Genomic DNA, 22,644 nt, shown 5'->3' on the forward strand with positions numbered 1-22,644 from the left:
ACACAGCTAATAGCAGCACTGGACAACCCAACCATTCAATGCTGATGCCAGACCTCACATGGTCCCATCTTTCCCAGATCAAACCTATTTTTAAGAAGTTACATCTCAAATGCAAATTTCATTTTAACATGACCCCAGAAAAACCCTTAATTTGCTTTTTAGGTTATCCAGTATTTTCCCTGATAACATTCCCACCTCCAAGATTATTTCCTTTGATACACACTTTTCCACATTAAGGTAATTCAAAGACAAAAAGCAGAACCTTAGTCTGTACTGTAACCCATTAATCCTATGACAATATTATTTCATCACACCAAGCAGATTTAGTCTGAAAACAGTGCACTGTATTGAGGAAATAAGTCTTGATGTATTAAAAGAATATCCTTCACAGGCAACTATGAAGTTCCACCCACCAAGGGTTTAAGCACAGTCCTGTTCTGATAAATGAAACTGGATCAGTAAGACATCAAGTTTTCTCCCACATCTACTTTATGCCCTTCTATAACAAGCTGCCACTGCTTGGATTTTCTTTTTGGATGCAATAATTTAAGTATGAAGTAAAGCACTCTCCTCCTTTGATGACTAAACTAAAAACTATAGAATGTGGGAAGTATCACTAATAGACTAGTTCAATTACAATATCAAATACTTATAGCATATAAGTTATAATAAATATGTATTTAGGTTTTTTATATAATGCATGGGATCAACACTAATGATATTTAGTGCAATAAAAAATTGTTTTATACAGGAAACACCCGCACAGCACTGAAGGAAAGAAACAACCTATTTCTGTAAGGTGACAAGTATTCCCATTTTTAAGGAAGGTACAAACTTACATTCTTCACATAATATATAATATTCACAAATCTAATTGGTTAGCTCAACCTCCTATATAGTTCTATAAGATATTGCAGTAAACTTTTATATAAACAGATTCTTGTTTTTAAAGAGCCTAGAATTAAGAAGCCTTTCCAAATTGCAGGGACTCTGCATAGCAGCACAACACACACACAACAGTTCCTTCTAAATCCTCTTTCCTGTTAGCATTTGGGTTTGGGCTTTTTCCCCCCATCCAATCTGCTAAATAAAGTCATATTTCCTGCTGACAGCCAATGATTGGTTTACCTATAACTCCAGGGGGTTTAACTATCCATCCTTTAAGCAGCTTTGACAGTTTAACCTGCTGAGCTCACAGCACCCAAGGGAGGGTCTTACTTGCAGTTTTACTTCTGATGCTGCTGACCACTAATACTGACTCCACAAATAATATATTTCAATAACAACCTCCTACAGGTTAACACTTTGGGTACAAGCCATGATACTGCTTTAATTAAGTTAATACATGAAGGTCACAGTTTCATAGAAAGTTATTACATTTGGCAGTGATTACAATAGCAGAAAAAGTGCAGATGCTCACCTGTCCAGTAGCTCTAGGATAAGTTTGCCTACAGATATAATTCAGTCAGTTTATGGCTTCACATAATTTTAAGTGAGTTTTGTTTATTAGTTCTATTTCTTCTAACTATGGATTTTTCCAGCATAACTGATAAATTCATGATCAATATGAAATAGATGCCTCTAACCACACTGGGTACAGAACACATCTACCTGGCATATAAATAGTCCATGCACTACAATTAAAGGGTGCTGGATTTGTTGTGGTTTTTTTCTTTGCAAGGTTTGGAGCATCCTGATGGTGGAAAAGATTAGCATTTTTATTTCCTTGAAGATCAGTTGCTAACATTAAAAATAAATTTTATATTTAACAAGTTATTATTGAAAAGTTTAAAGATGTTAAAAACATTTAGTTCAAAGTGAGAAATAATTCCTATTTCCTGAAAGCAAACATTTGACAAAAAAAGTGACAATTGGAGAGGTACATGTTTAAATTAATTTTCTTGGACTAAGTATTCACGTATTCTTTTTCAACTTAATACTTAAAAGCACATATTCACTTCAAAAATAAAGGGAAAAGAGGTTCTTTGTCAGAAACCCAGTATTAACTTTACCTGCAAAAACATCTATTTGTTGGATTTTGTTTTATTTTTTGTTAAAGTACACAAACTGACAGACACTCTACAGAGTAATAACAAAGCAGCATGGGAGCCATTTAATATATTTCTTGATTAACTCATTGCCTGTCCAGTTCTCATACAGACATGTGCTCACATGTCATAATCGTCATAACTCCCATCATCCCTACAGTTAACACACAAGCTCCTTGATTAGTGCACAACTCCCAGACGAGCCATTGCTAATGCTAAATAATTCCCTTCAGCCTCCTGCGACTATACCGCAGGCTCTCCAATTAAATATAATGTCTCTGATGAGCCATATTAATACAGACAAATTCCTGCCAGGGATTCTAGCCCACTCACTTTCACTAAAGCAGCAACTAGAATTAAAAAAAAGGAAAACTGTATACATTAAAAATAGCCAAAAGAACAGTTTTGCCATGAGGCTTTAATTGTAAAACTTTTCTGTCACAGGTAGGTTGGTCTTGGAAGTATCAAAAAGACTGGCATATTAATATAAGATTACTGATAAATTACAATGAGTAAATTATTGTTTTAATAATTAAAAGGCAGGCATGTAAAACAGATAGTTCTTCAATCAGTTAATTACAATTAGCGATATCTAATTACACAATAATAACTACAGAAGCCCTCAGATCATTTGCTGTTGGTACAACCACTGTACTCAGCTGGTCTTGTGCATTAAGCATCATTTGAAACACTGGCATAGCTGTACACACCTACACACAAGGTTTTTTCAGGTTATAAAAATATTTCAGTAATGACCCATGCATAAAATTCAGAACTTGGACCAAGAAACTACCATGCTTTTTAAAAGACTGCTGCAGCATCACAGATTATATTGCAAAGTTCACATATTTCAAGTTATGTAAATATGTACCAAGCAACATTAGAACATTTTAATAATATAAAGCCAGTCATGTGTCAAATATACAGAAGTCAAATTATGCCAATTTCTCCCTTTTAAAATGGGAAAATTCGCAGGAAAACCTGATCTTTTCCATGTACAGTAGGACTCTTTAACATCATTTAACTCAAAATTGTTGCCATTAGCTGGAAATTCACTACCCAGATTTTATGAAAATCATAAGGAGTTCCCACTTCTTCCAGCAGAGAGTCTGATGTCCTTAACCCTAGTGCTGACCCTCTCACTAGAAGAGATATCAACAAAGGACATGTAAATAGACTGTTGCAGAAGTATCCTTTAGTAGTTTTAAATATTGCTTGCAACTGCACAAATTGTAAGATATTCAAATAACCCCCATGAAATTTTGATAAGCTCTTCCCCAAGGTCCCTGCACCTTCATCCTTACACTAATGCATTTCATCTTCATTTACCTGATCATTAGTTTCCAGTTTGTTCAGCTGGAGACCAACACACACTAATTACTTTGACATCACAAAGTCCTATCTGTCTTTACCACCTCCCCAGACAGCAGGGAGAAATTATCAAGGGTAGGCATGATAATATCCTGATAAATGATGATTCACATCACCTCACTGTCAATCATCCAGAAGTGCTCACGCAAGATACCACTCAATCTCATTACTGAATCCTAGGGCTAAGAGTACAATACACACCAGGAGTCATATTTCAAACAGCAGGCCACCTGGGTAAGATGCAGCTCTCAGAGATTTTCATGAATTTTGTTGGCTTTTTGTTTTAACACGGTAAATGTCAAATATTCACATAGTTTACCACGTGTATACAGGTTGGCAGAAAAGGACATGCTGAAAGCAAGGCAATTCATCTTGCAGGTTCAAGTGTGAAAAAAATCTAGGTCTTTGGAAGGGAGGAAAACAGACAAGTTTCATTAATTTAAAAAGAAAATTAATAAGCCCATCTAAATTTTCAGAGTTCAGTTTCATGATTTAAGCATCCTTACAGCTGAAACAATATGAATGCATTCAGAGCTCTCAAAGAAGTCATGCTAGATTTGCAACTCATTGTCATAGGCAAAGTTTGATTTTTTCCATGACAGAAAGCAGATGTTCATAAAAGCAATGTTCCTGCTTCAATGAATAGTCAATCTTAAAAACCACAAACCACAGACAAACAAGAAAAAACCATGCCACCACTCAAGAACAAAAACTTGGTAAGAGCTGCTTTCTCAGAATAAATCTTCAAAATTACTATCACCATCCTTCCAGCTCTTCTAGTCCAATTAGACACAAATAAACAACCTCCAATAGATAAATGCTACTTAGTGTAGAATCTAGGTGTTCGTTATGCTAGGGAATGGGAAGGGAACAACACATACCATAATTTCCTAGGTTTGCAACACTGTCTTCCTGCCCAAGAAAGATCATTCACCATCAGTAAAACTTGCACAATGACACACCACACATTGAAGAACATGAATCCCTGGAGGAACAGATGAAGGAGAGAAGAAAGCAAGACTCAAAGAACACAGGGAAATAATGTGAGGGAATTCAACCACCATGCATAGTTCTGCTAGTTACTGCCAGGGAGAAGAAAACCAGTCAAAACTAAGGACCAAAAATAGAAACAAACACAAAAGAGCAGACAGCAAAACAGAAAGTACAAAGACACACATTCTACCATTCCACTGTATTTTTTCTGGTTGAAGACACTTTAAACACTCAGTGCAAGCCAGAACAGCAGAGTGCTCTCTTGCACATACAGATGATACTGCAGCAGGCACGCTGGGTGCAGCATCCATTGCCTGCTGCCCACATGACTGAGCTGAACTTGGCAGAAACCCTCACATACACTTCCTTGCACCTCCGCTGCCCCAGACTGTTTGAAATATGATCACAGGCTCACAATGAAACCCTTGTCCCATTTCAAAGTGTTCTCCTCTGGGACTACACAGGATAGGCAGCAACTTATAGGCTCCTGTTCAGATAATGCTAGTATAACATTTTCCAAGGAGAAACTCAGAGGACATGTTCTAAAATATGTAAATGCAGATATAACAGGAATGCAAAGTGCCATAAAAGCCCTGAAGTCATTACGTGTGGCTGCACTACAGACCTGAGATATACACTATTTGAAAGTCTACCTTTCAGAACAGCTGCAGATCTCTAACAAAGTTCAAATACCAAGAGCTCTTTGCAAACTTCCTCTTAAAACACCCACCCTAACAAAAGCCAGCTTCTAGTCTACACATGCACACAGATTTCTCACTCCCAAATCTGTGACCAACATCCCCCACCTCTTCAGCACAATTTACATTAAGGTTGGCTTATCAACCTTACCTATCGTTCTAAGTATAATAGATGATCAATTCTACAATTATCTGGCCCAGAAAGGTTAAACACCACATGTGTGGACACCAGAACTTGAAGCACATTTTCACTCAAGGTGCAGAGAGTCTGAAAATAAAACACAACCTGTTATCTCTAGCCCATCAAGTTGGGCAAAATACAACCAAAAAATAGCAAAGTATTTTCCCCCACTGAATGCAGCCTCAGTGCTCTCCTTCCTAGATTTAGGAAAGAGCTGCTAGGAGGGAACAAATCACTAAAATTGCTGGTTTAGCTTAGAGAAATGGAACATTTAAGACAGAAAGGAAGGGAACAAATTGGACCAGAAAATGTCACTCCAAACAAGCTTCAAAGTTATAAAATTTTAGAAACATCATTCAATGGTGAATTTCATATAGAAGTGTGTAAGTTTTCATTAACTTAAAAACAGCCACCTTCACACTGGACTTATCAGACCTCTAATTTCTTAAAGAGCAAATGACGTGACTATTTGTGCCTTGAGAAGGCAACTGTTGGCTTAGCTGCTTGGAGTCATACAATTCAAATTTATTCTGCAGAAAAGAACGCTGTTGCACACAATCCACAGGCATGCATGCTTGTCCACAAAACGCATTCAGAACTATAGTTGATGTGTTAGCTTTACTCCTAAATAGCTGACGACATAAAATGATGACCATACACTTTAGTTCAGCCAACAGGAATGTATGATACTACAGTAATTGAAGACTTTAAGAAAAGGCAGATCTTCAAATAAAAAATACTTTGAATTTCTGTATGTTAGGGCTATGACAACTGCTTTACAGAAACATCTTTTAACACAGTAATGTCATTTCTTGAATCTCATTACCCTAATTTAAAAAATTAGCTTTCAGAACTAATTCATACCAAAAAACTCACATGCTTATTAGCTAAGTTGTAGAAAAAAATTTTCTGTATAAAACAAAACTGGTACAGAAACAAACTTTAGTATTGGGGGAATACTGAGTTGGACACTTTAAGACAAAAAAATTTCTTTCAAGTTACTGAAGTTAACTTGCAGTAGAATTACAGCATTTCCTCTAAAGAAAAGATAAAATACATAGGAAACTGCTGTCAAAAAGTATCACTACTGCAGAGTTCACAACATAAGTTTCTGTCAATCTTGAGCTCTGCAGATACTGAACAAGAAGCACATGACAAAACTTCAGTTTAACCCATTAATTATGCTGACTAAAAACTCAAGCATTCAGCAAATAGAAATTAAATACAAGTTACACTTCTACTGTAACTGTATAAGAAAAAGTCAGATTTCATTAAAATTCACATTACCAAAACTATATTCATACAAATAAAATATCCCCCACATTATAGTTATGAATTTATATTTACAGAAAATAGTGATATATTTAATGTAGTTATAGATCCTCTACATACGCTTGTTTTATCAAAAAAAGCTAATATTGATCTAAAAGACATGTAAGATCTTTATCATTAAAATGACAAATTACAATAGCAAAATCCATATTAATACTATGGTCTTGTAAAATTAAAGCTCTGAATTCAGTACTTAGTTACTGAATAAAGAACCACCAACCACTGAATTTATCAAGTATTACATACAGCACAAAAAATGGCCTCTCAAACCAGAAGTACAAGAGATGTTACAGTGGTTTCCACAGTTCTCAAAAATGTCACTATGCTTACCAAGGTAAACACCACAAGCAAATACATAAACAGTTCGAAGTTTCAATCTTCAAGTTACAAGAAAAGCAGCACCTTGCTGAAAGGATAAAAGAAACAAAGCAACTGCTACTTTCTCACATCCCAGCAGCAGGTCACCGACCAAGCCATTCTGCACTTCCCCTCACAAAAAGACAGGTTCAGGACACTTACCCTGCAACAGGGCCCAACTCCTCAACCATTGTCCCTTCCATCTCACGTACACAAGGTTTTCAGGCCCTTAAACTATCCAAGCAAGTAGGACTAATTCACCCACCTTCACAGGCATTCAGGAACCTCTCTCATTGTGTGAGTGGCCTCAGAAGAGCCACCATGCAGGTCAAGCCAGGCAGGCTTCCAGCACCAAGGCTTCACCACAGGCAGCAGCAACTCTGTCAGGGCCCAAATGCTACAGGAATGTCATAGGACTTTAAACTTATCACAGTTTGCCTCTTTTTTCCTTTTTTAAAGCTGGAGACTGGATTCCTGTTAGTCTCCAGCACAAAGTACCAGCTTCTCATCTCCACAGAGCACAAGCATCAACCAGGCAATACAACCACCTTTAACATCCAAGAAAAGCCTTTTAAGAAAAAAAAAATCTGAAAGAGCAAGTAGATGCAGTCCCCAGCAGCCAGCCCACATAGTACACCTATTATGTTAGCTCTTCTCCAAAATAAACTAAGATAAATCATGAAGTTTCCTCCATTTTTCTAAAACAGGTTTCACCTTCCTCCTATCCTCAATCAGGTTTGTGGCAGACATCCACCACAATGTGATTTAGTGGCAGAAGTCACCACCTTCCCTATATTGAGGGTCTCTATCCTTACTCGAGCACAGCCACTTGCAAAACTCTTGGCTCTGCATATCCTCGGCAAAGAATCTGTCTGTCCTTCCCAATCTTGCAGTCGGCTCATCTCCTCTGAGCAGCTCCTTCATCTGCAACTCAGCACCTGGACCAGAACACACCTCACGTTTGTGAGCAGACCCAGCCCCTAGTTCCAGTCCCAGGGAAAAGCACCAGATATTTACTACAGCCCGAGACATGGACTACAGCCTCACTCCTTCCATGTACTTTAAATGCTAATTCATGACTACTGGCAAGATGTAATATTAATATACGTTCAACTCACTCAAAACTGCTTTCCTTTCAAACTTACAATATGGCATAAGGAAAATGAAGCCATGGGATATCTTCTGCAGGAGTATCACAAGAAACCAGCTCCCAATATTTAACCAATATTACTTTTAAAGTGCCCTTTGGGAATGGGGTGCTGATACCACTTAACAGACACCATTAAAAGTTTTGTTAAAAGAAATTGTACCATACAAACAAGTTTTAAGCTCCTCTGATGTCTTGCTAAATGCATAGAATCCCAGCTTGATGTTGGGTCGCCACCAAGGTCTGGTTACAGCTCAGAGGAGCTCTCTAGTATTCACCAAGCTGCCATTTTCACCATGTAGATGTACCTACCCGCTTCTAAGCATACATGCTGCAAAACAGGATCAGAGTTACCCACAGATGTTTATATATACATATTAGTGAGAAACAAGACAAAACCAAAAGCATTGCCTACAGTATATACATTGTATTCTCTAGAATACTAGAAAGGAAAGCTTCACTGAAGCTACCTTTGGCATTCCAGTACTGTCTTAATCCAGTGGGGGAAATTAATTCCTAATAGAAATAGGACAGTCAGATGCACCTGCACTGTTAAACAGTTCTAACATTTTATTTAAGTCAGTAGCAAGACATAGATTTTCATTAGCTAGCCATGCATGTGACCAGAAGTCAACACAGGCCTCTTAACAACATCCTTCAAGATCTCTACTGTTCAGCATCACGACAGAGCATTAGAAAGGAATAGTCCAAATACCAACCACTCAGTTTCACACATTCAGAAAAGTAATACACTGTTTGGTACCACATGAAAAATGAAGCCACTCCACAGGAAAAACTTAAAACTGACAGGTTTTTTTTTCCCCCCCCATTCTTCAAGAGACAACTAGTGCCAAAGTAAGTAAAGAAATATTACCATAATGCCTATAATAAGACTAGTCACCTGATCTTTGAGAAAGTATCTATAATAGATAAGGATCTGCCAAAAAGTGGCAACTAACAAGAGCTGGAAGATCACCTGGTCACATCTGTTTCTATGCTACACCACAAACAAACTGATCACCAGCATCCCATGCTGCCAACTGGGATCTTATCCCTATGTAATTCCATGTAGCAGTTGTCTCAACCTCCATTCACATTCTTTTACCACAAAGAGCCCCTCTCCAACAGTTGTTATTGTGGGACCCAAGCTCAATGAGTGGTCATTGCACTGAGAGCTGCACAGACTTAAAGAGAGCCAGGGTATCAAATTATAGTCTAAAACTACAAAAAAAAAGCAAAGGGATACAAAACAAATTTACGATTTCCTAACAGGGTTTCTAGGACAGGCATTAGCATAGATTAAGATATTTGTATCATTACAATAAGTGATCTTTGAAGATAAAGAGTACCTAACATTAAAAGAGTTTCAGAAAAGAATAAGGACACAACTTTTATCACATTTCATATTTTAATGCCTATTACCAGCAAGAAATATAAATTCAGATCAACTCCTGCATAAACTGATTTTTCACAGTCCTGGCTTATTCATGCATACTCAAGTGCTTCCTGTTAACCTATGACAGAAACCTGAGTTTCAGTCAAGCCCTCCATAGCAATAAACTCAATTTGAGGGAAATTTTTAATTGCAAGACATGATCAGTCTGGGCAGTAGGAAAATATCCACATGTATCCAGGCATGCTAATTCAACAAAAAACATAGAAGTTTCTTATTGGGGGAAAATGGCAGTTGCTGTCTAGTTATCTAGAGCATCTTGTCTCCAAGAAAGTAAAAAAGTTTCTATATGAAGCAATGGCTTAAGAATTAAAAGGATTTTTTCACAAAATTTAGATTTCAATGTTTGTATGTCTCTGCTTAATAGCTTAGTTTAACACAGGCATATATACTTTGAAATTCAACTTTGAAGAGTTTGTTCATTCATTCAAAGAAATTGAATGTGACAAATTTTGTCACACTAATTCACAGTAAGAATTAAGAGATTACTTTTAAATGATGGTTCTACTCCTGACTCTTTCCTCCCCCTGAACTAGACAAGTTTGGAGGATAGAGCTATGGTTTGTTTGGTTTTTTTAAACAAACATCACCATATGTTCGAAACAACTGTCAAAGAATGTTAGTTGCTACCTACAGACAACTCAGTGGTGATAAGTAAAAGCGTCTCTCAAACTTATCCTTTTCAAATTATAATGCTACATTGCCACAAGCAAAAAACATCTTTTACTTGTTTAAGAAGGAAAAGAGTACAACTTAAGACAACACCCACAGAAGTGACATGCATCCATACCCATTACTTATATCCAAAAAACTTTCCTTCTCCCTACCACACTACCACTTTGTTTCATGTCTCCAAACTTAAGTTTTTCCACTTTTCAGACACTTCTTATGTAATTCAGTTCCTTGTTCAGCACCTCCTTCTAGAAAAAAAGTACCAGGATCCCATCTATAGAACTGTCTGTCAGCCACAGACCCCACAACACCCTGTAGCTGTTTGTCAAGTTACACAGCCAACAATCAAGGAGAGTATCTGGCTCTACATACAACCCTCCTTACAAAACAATCTTTTATAAAATGGCTCCACTCCCCAATTTGGCTCTTTACATAATCCCATCACATACAAAATGGCTCCACTCCCCAGTTTGGCTCTTCACATAATCCCATCACATACCCCACCACCACTGGGGGACGTGGGGAAAATGGAGCAGGGAAAAAAAAACAGATATCAGGGACACAGGGTCATACTGACTTCAGACACTAAATCTACATTGCCCCAAAATCAGGCACTGTCCTTTCTCCTGGTCCCCAACCATGTATCCTGATGGCATTAGCTCTGACATTCATTAAACTATGCAGGGAGTCACATCAGCTTACTGATCCACACTTCCATTTTTTTTTCCCCCCACTGTTCTCAGAGAAGCAGCCTGGATCCATTTAACAAAAACCTGTACACACAGCAATGTCAATGAAAGTGGTACAGCCACACAAAAGACAGGAAGGTAAGGTGAGATAACTACTCTTAGTAGTCAGTACAGTCTTAGATCAGTTGTAAAAGCCTTTTCCCACGCACTTCTGAACACCATTCACAGAAAATATGCCTCAGGTCCATCTCTGTCTACAAGTCATCCTAATAGTAAAAAGAAATTCAGCCCAGGGCCTGCTGACCATTGTTTACACCCACACAGACAAGAAATGAAATAGTATTACCAAACAGCATTGCTCATTAATACTACCTGAAAACAGATCATCCCTGAATGTCCACAAACACACCACTGATAACAAATAGCACAGCTGGGACAATATCAACTGCAGGAGCAACAAACATGAATCTGCACAATGAAACAATTGCTGCTGAGGACCTGGGTGAAAGATGAAGTCAGGAAAAAGAAGACACTCAGAGAGCCTCAAAGGTGAATGAGACCTTCTATCTCCAAGGGGGAGAGGCAGCAGGAAACCATGCTGCTGCATCACCTCTCACAGAGGAAAGTAATACATCTTTTTCGCTCACACTGACAATGTTCAATTGCACAAAAAACTACTACATATACCACTTTGCTGCACCACCACTTCTGGGAAGATCTAGAGATTAACACAAGCAAAATGGACTACAAACATACCCCCACTTGCTTTCTCCTGGGTTCAAAGGTAGGAGCTTCTTGCTCTTCCCCTACCACCCAAGAAAGTCAAGTCTTTGGAAGAAGTGAAGCCACCTAGTGACTTCAGCCCTGTTCAGCCTGTTGCTTAGACTTTAAGGTTGATCACCAAGGTACCTGTACATCTCTCCAAACCCCAGAACTCTGGGTACCATGTCAGAGCCCTGCAGCCAGCAAGGTAACAGGAATCAGTTGAATCAATGGCTGACCTATTCCCAACTAATCTTGCTTCTATACATGGCTACAGCATCTGTCAGACATTCCACTTGGCGTACTAAGTCAGAGAAAATGTTAACCAACTTCACAAACAAGGTGTCTGGTGTGTTCAGAGCACTGGAACAACTCAGCACAACATCAGAAAAGTGCCAGAGCAAGAAAGGGCCTAGTAGGACAGTACCATGCAAGCAGTTAGAGCTGCTTCAGGCAAGCTTACACATTAGCATTTCCTTACCATTTAAGTTCAAACCAGGAGCACTTAATCTGTTACCTCCACCTAAAACATATTTGCCTCCAACACATGTCTGTCTCAAAGCACATGAACCAAATATCTTCCAGGCAAAATAACCAAAAGATGCAGTCTAGCAAGCACATCAAACCACCACTAGCAGGCACCAAGTCCACAGCACCAGAGTACAACCAGAGATGCTACAAGGCAGGCAGCAAGGACACCATGTCACCAGTATAAAGCACTGCACTCTACCTACTGGTGCCAGTGGTCATCAGCACCCACAGAACCATTGATTCACTCTCCACAGCACTGAGGACCTGCACATTTAAGTCACAACTTCTCTAACTGGGCTTCCACATTTTCCTGCCCCAAGGAAAATTCAGTACACCTGCTGAGAACTACCACGTACCCCAAATGAGCTTTATGTCAATAAACAAGCTTTAATCTATATATCAATCCTTCATATAAATCAGTTTGGTAATGAAATAACACTCCCACAAAGGTCAAAAGATCTGCATTCAACTCCCTTTTTCCATCACATACTTCCCACTTTCAAGGAACTGTCCTCACAAGGTCGGGCAGCATGATACTTAAAGCATTCTACTCCACACTTTTCCACTCAATACTACAGCTTCAACCAAAATCCAGCACAAGTGACACTTCAGCTTAGCCAAACCACACAAAAGAGTGAGTATTTGTCCCCATTTGACATCATCCTACCACTGAATAAAACAGACAGTCTTTGGGAAACAGCCCACAACTTTAAGACTCTAGGAGCTTTGATAAGCTCCCCAACTTTCAAAGTTGTGAATCAAGCCCACATTGGTCCTCAGAGTCAATGAAAATTTGGTTATTTCCTCATCAGTAGCACCTTCCACCAATCCAGTCAGCTTAGAAGCAATGATAAAGTTTTAAAGAGAAAGCAGACTACATTTGGCAAGCAAAAAACAATTTTGGACAAAAGCACACTCCTTCCACAGAGGTATCCAAGTCTTCACAGAACAATCACCACTTACATCTTATGCTTTACATAAAACCATTCAGTAGTGGTTCACTTGATAGGGCAAGGGGACAGGATAGTAACATCACCTCCACCATCTCCTGTAAACAAACAAGCAACATGCTGTCTTGGTTTTGAAAGAACAGGTAAATGCATTCAAGAGCTGAACACAATCACAAACCTGACCCTAATGTTTCCTTGGCACAATCTGGCACATTCCTATTCTGCACCCCTTGGAAACAACGCCACCCATGAGGAGTGAATTTCTCCAGACAGTACCTAGAGGCAAAGAGTCCATTCTATACACTCTAGACAGTCTGGGAATCATGTATTTAAATGAGGAATTAAAAATATTAGAGTTTCTCTTTTCATATCAGTACTTGAACTAGATCTCAGGTTATAGGAGCAGTCACTTCAGGAGTGTTATTGGGAGGCAATGAGTTGTCAAAATAACTTAATTCCTAGTTTTGTAGCAGAGTATAGAAGAAAGCTTTGCATGATCTACAGTAAACCACAAAAGAAAGTGAGTAAACAGAGTTCAGACAAATTAAGATCTCTGTATCTAAGTTAGTTACAAGTAAAGAACACACAGTTTTGGATAAACTTCCATTTTTCAATAGAATTGAGGTTTTTTAGATTAAAATATAAATGCCAAATTCCCCCACAATATTTCTTTTTGCCAACTAGTTTTCTTAAGAACAAAACCTGACACCATCCCATTGAGGTACAGGGGAGTCTTCAGCAAAATTCAAAGTTGTTTTAGGCAAAAGCTCAACTTTTTCACTCAAATTCATTCAGCTCAATACACACTTGGTATCGAAGCTTACAAGCTTAATCAGCTTTGCAGTTTCCCTAAACCACATTTTTCCCCACCTTCCTTCTTAAATACTGCCTTAGACGCCAATGTTAAAAAGAAGTTAGGAAAGGAATATAGATCTTCTATTTCTAGGTCATTTAACTTTTTTTCTGTTTGTTGTCACTCAGACTAGTTTCTGGAAAACTGCTGAATGCTACACAATTACTTTTATACCAATAAAAGCATTTGCATTATTTTTGGTTTATATTATGCAGCAGAATAAGATCTACAAAAGTTAAAAACATTTGGAGATGTCTATACTTAACGCAATTTAATGCAATAACACCTGAAGTATTAAGCAACTGATAGAAAAAAACCTACATTAAAGTATAACTAACTGTCCACTACTCTGTAAAGTTTTACTACTTTACATTACTTTCCCATGGGATTTTTTCAGTCATTTATAGTTCATTGCTTCGTATGGCTATAGAATCCCTGCTGTGTTAAAAAATGCCAAATAAAATTATATCTCACTCACTGCTTTATGCTATACCTTCTTTTGTTCAGATCCAATTAGTGAAAGCTTGTTCTTCATTTATCATACTTTTAGCTGATTACATTAGGCATTACAATAGTTCTCTAGCTTTCCTTGACAATGTTTGCACCATCAGTGTTACATTTATGGTTGAGGAGGTTCTTTCATCTTAACCCTCTATTCCAATCAGTTCAGGGGGAAAAAAGTACATTCGATTACTCTTGTTCAGCCAAAACTTCTTTGCTTGTTCTCTCATCCCAAAAATAACTCCACCAGATGTTTTAATTTAAAAAAATCTAATTTCTATTGGTCCTTCCCCACTTCACCTATCCAAGTGTAAAGAATTAGTGCTTTGCAAGCTGAGCTCTGAAGCTAAAAAAAAAAGTATTTTGAACAGTATATGATTTTTTTCCCTCCACTTTCCTCAAATAACAGACGTAATAAAAAGTATTAGCCAGGATTTTCAAGACCCTAAAAAAGCATCCATTTCCATTATGACCTACTTCTCTCAACATACTCCATACCACATAAGAAACTGTATGCTCTATGGGCATCTCAGTAATCATTTTGTCAGGCTGTTTTCCCCTACCAGCACAATTATTTATTTTAGGACAGCTGAAGGAGAAACTTCTCTTCCACAGCGTAGCTTTGGACATAATATTTTTCTCACAGTTCATACCCCTTCCACCTCCACAAACATAAATGTAAACCAATACCACTGCCAGCTAGCTGTAACTTTGCATTACTGCACAAGTATTCTGAAGTCACTCACCTCCTTTTCAGATTTTTAATGTTCCCTATTACCTTAGTAGTTTTAACCTATAGAAATCATTCATATCTTTAGCAATTTTTCAAATTAAGAACACAAAACAGTATTTTGTTCTTTATATTTTCCTTCTTTGGGTAAGCTTTGACTCTCAGCACATTGTTCAACTTTTGCCACATTCACAATTTATTATGGTCCTTTCTGGGCTTCCTGCTCATAAGAGCAAAATTTTAATTTCTGGAAGTGAAACTTTCTTTGTACTGTTGTAGTCTAATTATTATTTTATATATTAATGAGAGTTATGTCAAAATGAATATTGCTCTAACAGCGTACTCAAGACATTTGCCATAGTGTTCTACAGAAATCAAGGCTGAAGAATAAGAAAAAAGTAGGTTCATTGAAAGTCTGTATGTATTTCAGCTATTCCCATCACCTGCATTCAGCACTGTAAACTCCACAAAGATTTCAGAGAACTAACATTAAAAAAAAGAAAGTTGAATATTCAACAAAAAAGTTTTTTCCAAAATAAAGTTATAGGATAAGATTACTCACTAAGTCTTTCAGTATCTTTAGTTGAACACCAACAATTTTAAGACTACGTATATCACTGCTACACAAGCACCAGTGAAAATGCCTGCTTGGGTCAGTTAGGCATATGACACTGGATTGGAAGAAGCTAGCACTGAAGAACCTGAATGGCTCAATACCTTGTGATTGGCTTTTTTTCTCCTTAAATATTTAATAAGCACATTCACAGAGCCCTGTTTCACTTCTATTTCAGTTCTGGTTTCAACCAATATGACAGAAAGACAGAGATACAGACTGTCTGGTTTGCCCTCCTTTTACAGTTACTTGTAAAAATAAATTGTTAAGAGTATCAGACTACCTGTATTTCACCAAGAAGCTACACAGATGACATGTAATGTAAAACAGGCTGTTACTACATCTCAAAGGTTAGGTTCTAAAGAGAAAATTTACCTACATCAATTAATGCTATTTCTAAACATTTTAATCAAAATTATTTTTGTAAAGCACCCCGATCCACTCTAGTCACTTAAAAAATCAGGTCCACTACTTTTAGTGAAGGCAAACAGCTTTGGGATGGGTAACTAGCTCAACTGCACACCTTTACATTTATTTCTGACTTTGGTCCAATGACTACCACCATCAGGGTAGCTGCTTACAATATTCATTGCCTTTGCAATACAAGTCTTGAAGAAGCAAGGGATGTCCTGCTTAATTCCATCAAGCATAAAATCAAAAGGATGTTCACAACTCTTTTATAGCATCCCACCACTAAGCAAACAGTTTTCTCCTAGCTACACAAGGACAGAGGTTCATTTGACAGCAGCTCCCAAGTTTGAATTCAGAGCAGGGCTGGCCACCTGGGAGGAATATAAGGCTGCTGTTAGAGGATGTAGGAAGGCAGCTAGGATAGCCAAGGCCTCCTTAGAATTAAACCTGGCAAAAGGGGTCAAGGACAGCAAAAAGAGCTTTTTCAAATACATAGCAGATAAACTAACACCAGAGGCAATGTAGGCCCACTGATGAATGGGGTGGGTGCCCTGGTGGCAGAAGATACAGAGAAGGCAGAATTACTGAATGCCTTCTTTGTCTCTGTCTACGTTGCTGGAGGCTGTCCTGGGGAGCCCTGTACCCCTGAGACCCCGGATGAAGCCAGGTCGATGGAGGAGTTTGCTTTAGTCAATGAGGACTGCATTAGGGAGCAAATAAGTAGTCTGGACATCCATAAATCCATGGGTCCAGATGGGATGCATCCGTGGGTGCTGAGGGAGCTGCCTGAAATTGCTAGACTGCTCTCCATCTTTGCGAAGTCCTGCAAAACAGGAGAGGTGCCCAAGGACTGGAGGAAAGCAAATGTCACTCCAGTCTTCAAAAAGGGCAAGAAGGAGGACCCGGGTAATTATAGACCGGTCAGCCTCACCTCCGTCCCTGGGAAAGTAAAGGAACGGCTTGTCCTTGGTGCCATCTCAAGGCATATCAAGGATAAGAGCATTATTAGGGGCAGTCAGCATGGCTTTACTAAGGGTTAAGTCATGCTTGACCAACCCCACAGCCTTTTATGAGAATGTAACAAGGTGGATGGATGATGGCAGAGTGGTGGATGTGGTCTACCTTGACTTCAGCAAAGCGTTTGACAGTCTCCCATAGCATCCTAGTTGCTAAGTTGAGGAGGTGTGGTCTGGACCATAGAGTAGTGAGGTGGATTGCAAACTGGCTTAAGGAGAGAAGCCAGAGAGTGGTAGTCAATGACGTGGAGTCTAGTTGAGGCCAGCAACTAGTGGAGTGCCTCAGGGGTCAGTACTGAGGCCAATATTATTCAATATATTCATTAACAATTTAGATGAGGGAATTGAGTGTACTATCAGCAAGTTTGCTGATGACACCAAGCTGGGACGAGTGGCTGACACGCCAGAAGGCTGTGCTGCCATCCAGCAAGACCTGGACAGGCTGGAGAGTCAGGTGGGGAACAACCTGATGAAATTTAACAAGGGAAAGTGTAGAGTCCTGCATCTGGGCAGGAAGAACCCCAGGTTCCAGTATAGGCTGGGGAATGACCTATTAGAAAGCAGTGTAGGGGAAAGGGACCTGGGGGTCCTGGTGGACAACAGGATGACCATGAGCCAGCACTGTGCCCTTGTGGCCAGGAAGGCCAATGGCATCCTGGGCTGTATTAGAAGGGGGGTGGTTAGTAGATCAAGAGAGATCCTCCTCCTCCTCTACTCCACCCTGGTGAGACCCCATCTGGAATATTGTGTCCAGTTCTGGGCCCCTCAGTTCCAGAAGGACAGGGAACTGCTGGAGAGAGTCCAGCATAGGACAACAAAGATGATTAAGGGAGTAGAGCATCTCCCTTATGAGGAAAGGCTGAGGGAGCTGGGTCTCTTTAGTTTGGAGAAGAGGAGGCTAAGGGGGGACCTTACGAATGTCTATAAGTATATAAAAGGTGAGTGCCATGAGGATGGAGCCAGGCTCTTCTCGGTGGCAAACAATGATAAGACAAGGGGTAATGGGATCAAGCTGGAATACAAGAGGTTCCACTTAAATTTGAGAAGAAACTTCTTCTCAGTGAGGGTGACGGAGCACTGGAACAGGCTCCCCAGGGAGGCTGTGGAATCTCCTTCCCTGGAGACATTCAAAACCCACATGGACATGTTCCTGTGTGACCTCATCTAGGCATTCCTGCTCTAGCAGGGGGATTGGACTAGATGATCTTCTGAGGTCCCTTCTAATTCCAAATATACTGTGTGATATTGTGTGATTTGAGGTTTTGCTACCACTGGTATAACCAAGATAGCAGCTGTTAATGGAACATGAACACAAACGACGTGGTACAAACATGGTTTGTTACTTTATGGTAAGTAACACCAAAGAATTTGGCCTCTGGACTCACCTATCAAAATAATTCAAACTGCAGTCACATCACTGCAATGGACAGGTCATTTCCACAAATAATGAACAACTGGAGGTATCCAAGTCATCAAGACAGATGACATTAGTTATACTACTTCCCAGTGCAAGCAACCAAAGAGCAATTAAAGGATTTATGGAAGACATAAGCTTTTTTTTTGGTCTAATTATATATATGCTGCTTAGACTTAACACCACTGCCCTATTTTAAACACACAGAACAGTGTTCCAAGGAGTCTCTTATTTTCTTTAAAATATCTTGAGTTTCTTCAATGCACACAGCTAATGCTTCATCTCATACAGACGGGTTTGATCAGTCTTCAAGTAAGGATCTAAAGAGCTAAGCAGACACTATTTCACCCCACCGTGTTTGTTAAAGCCTCATCTCTAGTCCATGAACCCAAAACATCAGCATCAAATCTAACACACATAGTGTTAACTTTATGAACTGATATGAGTATATTAATTCATTTCTGACATACTAGCTTGTATTTCCTTTCTCCTATGAACTACTACAAATCAAAGACCCTATTTGCATTTTAAAACCAAGACCACATTGTAGATTGAAGCAGAGTAACTATTTTGTCTCCTCTTTTTAATGCACTATTTATACTCCCTTCCCTAAGGTCATGAGTTGTTCTTTTTCCTGACATTCTTATACCCTCATTACTTTCTTCAACCTTGGTTTTTACTTACTGGTTCCAGACTTTTTTCATATTGTCCAGCTCACAGCACAGTCCATACAATAAACAAGGTCTTCACTCCAGCATGTCTAGAAGGCTAATTTGTTTTCTCAAGCCCACTATGGACTGGCAAAAGAACATGTTCTCTCTTTTAAACAGCATTTTTAGTCTATTTTCAGAATGAATTCATGCCAGCGAATAAGGCTGTGCAGTGCTGCTAAAGAGCTAATCCATTTATCCTAACAGCAGATACCATATACATAAGATGTAATGCAAGCACTCATCAGCATGCTTCAGTTTTGCCAGAGGGATCACAGATCAGAGCAGTTTGTATGCATATCCACTTAACCCTTGGCTTCCAAAAGAATTAGTATTTATCATTATGTCCAACACCCATCCATTAAGAATTCATTTCACAGTCCACTGAGCATACACAAGCTACTATACTCTCCCAGTTATGGCTACCAGTTAAAATCTGAAGTATACTTCTCATTCACCTCAGAAAGAATTACTTGGCACAAAAATCCACTAGTAGAGCATTTGTCCCATCTCAGAAAATCAAGTTTCAGCCCCCTAGTCTACCTACAGCCTATTATTATGAACTGAGCTAGTCATGTAAGAATAGAACCACAAAAGCACTGTCAAAGTCCAAAACTCCCAACAGTTCTCACCTTTCACCTAGCTCTAAAACCCCCTATGTCTAACTACTTTCTCCATCAATCATGCTTCAGTTTTTAAATGTTGAGCAACCTGCCACCAATATTCACAAGTCCTGTCCTGCACAAACATACTTTTTTTCCTGAGAGCTTGTCTGCTGGACAACTTGTATTAAGTCACAACACAGGGTTTCAACTCCCTCCCAGTTTTCAAACTATGCTAGGACACGCACATAAAGGCACCCACAGTCCTTTCTGCTGTAGCAGTTTTTGTAGGCAAGGAATAATATGTTCTCTTTATTAAGCATATATAAGTATGACTACACTTGCTGTTACACCACAAAGGAAATTATCTTCCTATTCTTGCTGCTAGTGACCTAAAATATTTCTAAAGTAAAATACATCAGAGACTGCATGACCTGAAAATGGGTGAGGAGCTAGAAAAGTACCTTACTTGTCAAGATAGCCATTTCACCATCTTCCTGCCATGCTGCTGAATATTCAAGGTATCTCAATATCCTCATCAAATCAAACAGTTCCAATAGGCCTGTTTAGCACACCTAGTAAGAAGGCATTCTTCTGGGGAGTAATGAGTTAGATTTACCAGACACAGAAACAATTTACACCAAGTTCTATGCCATCTCCTAGGATTCACTTTCTTTCGCCTTTTTCATGTACATTAGCAAAACAAAACTTAGGTTTCACTGCCACTGTTACACTTGGTGCACTTATCTACCAGGTGTTACTATCCAGCTTAATCCATGAGAAAAAAAAAAGTCAAGTTAACATTTACATGAGCAAAACACAGAAGAGTTCACACAGAAAACATGTTCAACACTTGTCCAATCCTCCCCACTGCCTCAGTATCCCTCCTCCTGTCAAGCACATGGAAGAAAAGAGCATATACAAGGACACTTCAGAATCATCAACATGCCCACCATGGTAATCAATGAGCCTATATGACAACTGTAAGTCTTATTGAATTACTAAGAATTTCATCTACCTTTTGATTTCAAGTAGTACTTACCGCATTGGCATCAACATCACTGTGTATGGCAACTGTTTTAATTCCCATCTTCTTACATGTTTTGATGACCTACCATGTAAGAAGTGACAATTATCAACATTTAAAATAACAATAGTTTAAGAATTAACTACAAAAAGAAGAAACTTTAAACATTACATACTTACTCTGCATGCAATCTCTCCTCTGTTGGCAATAAGGAGTTTTTCAAAAGTCTGAAAATAAAAGATAGATAAGGATCTTGAGAGACAAAACAAGTTTTTCTCACTCCAGAAACATGTATTCTTTTCTCCTCCACTTCTACTGAAACTCTAGTTTATTCATGAGCTTGTAACTGAGAGATCACCTACTTTTAGAAGGGTTCTGCTGATTAAACAATGGTAATATAGCATAAAAGGTAAGCTATACTAGAGCTACCTAGCACATACACAGGTTCAGAAGAAAAAGGTGTTGAGTAGTCAGAGCAGCATTCCCTCGATCTCCTTATCGCACACTGTGCAGAAACTAGAACCCTGCAGAGGCTCTAGAAGACAGCCAGGCCCAGGGAACAGACATTCATAAGCACTGCCAAATACACACCAACAACCTCTACCATTGAAGTGCCTAAGTTGCACGTTTTTCAACACACAGAAGATAATTCAAAGGAGGCATGCTTACCATGGAAGGTCTCTGCTTTTTTAAAGACTACACAAAAGGGAAGGATCCCACATTATGACAGTACTCCAAAGACCATGTTTTAAAAGCTTTCACCTACATTCTGCTAGAGACAGAGGGAACATCCATGCTGGTATCACCATCCTTCTGTTGGAAGTTACCATTGCTGTACTTCTCACACTGCAGTACCCCTGTGGAGGCTCCTAAACCAGATTTGGGAAAGCATCTGTATAAAACCTAAACCCAGCTGATTTTACCTCTTCTTGGGAAATGCCAGCAGGTACCTGTGGTCAGTACCTCGAACCAGGACAGGTGACCTGGAATCCAATACTCATCTGTCATGGGAAATTTCTAAAAGGAATTCAAATCATAAGAATGCCTAGGGTATGAAAGGTAAAAGACAAACATTTCTACTCTGTAGAGGCATGCTTGTTGAGTTGTCGGCCTGACCCCTCCTTGTAGCTGAGCCTATTGTGAGGAACCTGGCAAAATCTTGCCTTGTCATCATGACACTGCTGCACACCCAATATTAAGTAGCAAACAAAGTACAATAGAACAGCAAATCAAATTTAGTACACCCCTGGAATTCACTGTCACCTTTCACACTGGAGTGCACTTAATGCTGTAAATATACCTTCAATACTCCTATCATGCCTGCAAGGAGATAACAAGCTGTCACAAGTCAATAAGCCTCACAACCTAGACAAAAACTTCCCATTAAGAAAAAGTGATGGAAGAATGGAGTTGCTCAGCATAAAAATCTCATTGCTGAGGGAGTGAGGGTTATGGCTTTCACTGGCCTTGCTTCAAAATGTACAGATACACTTTGATACAGTACCTGCTTGGTTGCAAACACAGGCTGCCACTGAAAGGGACAATCCTGCTTTACACACTTAGCCCCACTGCTTTCCAAGCAT

At 39.0% G+C, this 22,644-nt stretch overlaps 1 protein-coding gene across 1 annotated transcript in view; it reads right to left on the reverse strand.

The window, feature by feature from the left end:
- PCCA (propionyl-CoA carboxylase subunit alpha) overlaps positions 1-22,644 on the reverse strand; it is a 285,773-nt gene that overhangs the window by 254,255 nt on the left and 8,874 nt on the right. The window contains exons 3-4 of the mRNA XM_080356435.1: positions 21,241-21,288; positions 21,077-21,145 (exon numbers count right to left, since the gene is read on the reverse strand). Of these exons, the coding sequence (XP_080212561.1) occupies positions 21,077-21,145; positions 21,241-21,288 (117 nt within the window). The remainder of the gene's footprint in view (positions 1-21,076; positions 21,146-21,240; positions 21,289-22,644) is intronic.

Source organism: Nesoenas mayeri (genome assembly GCF_963082525.1).
Source record: "Nesoenas mayeri genome assembly, chromosome: 1".
Taxonomy (NCBI): Eukaryota; Metazoa; Chordata; class Aves; order Columbiformes; family Columbidae; genus Nesoenas; species Nesoenas mayeri.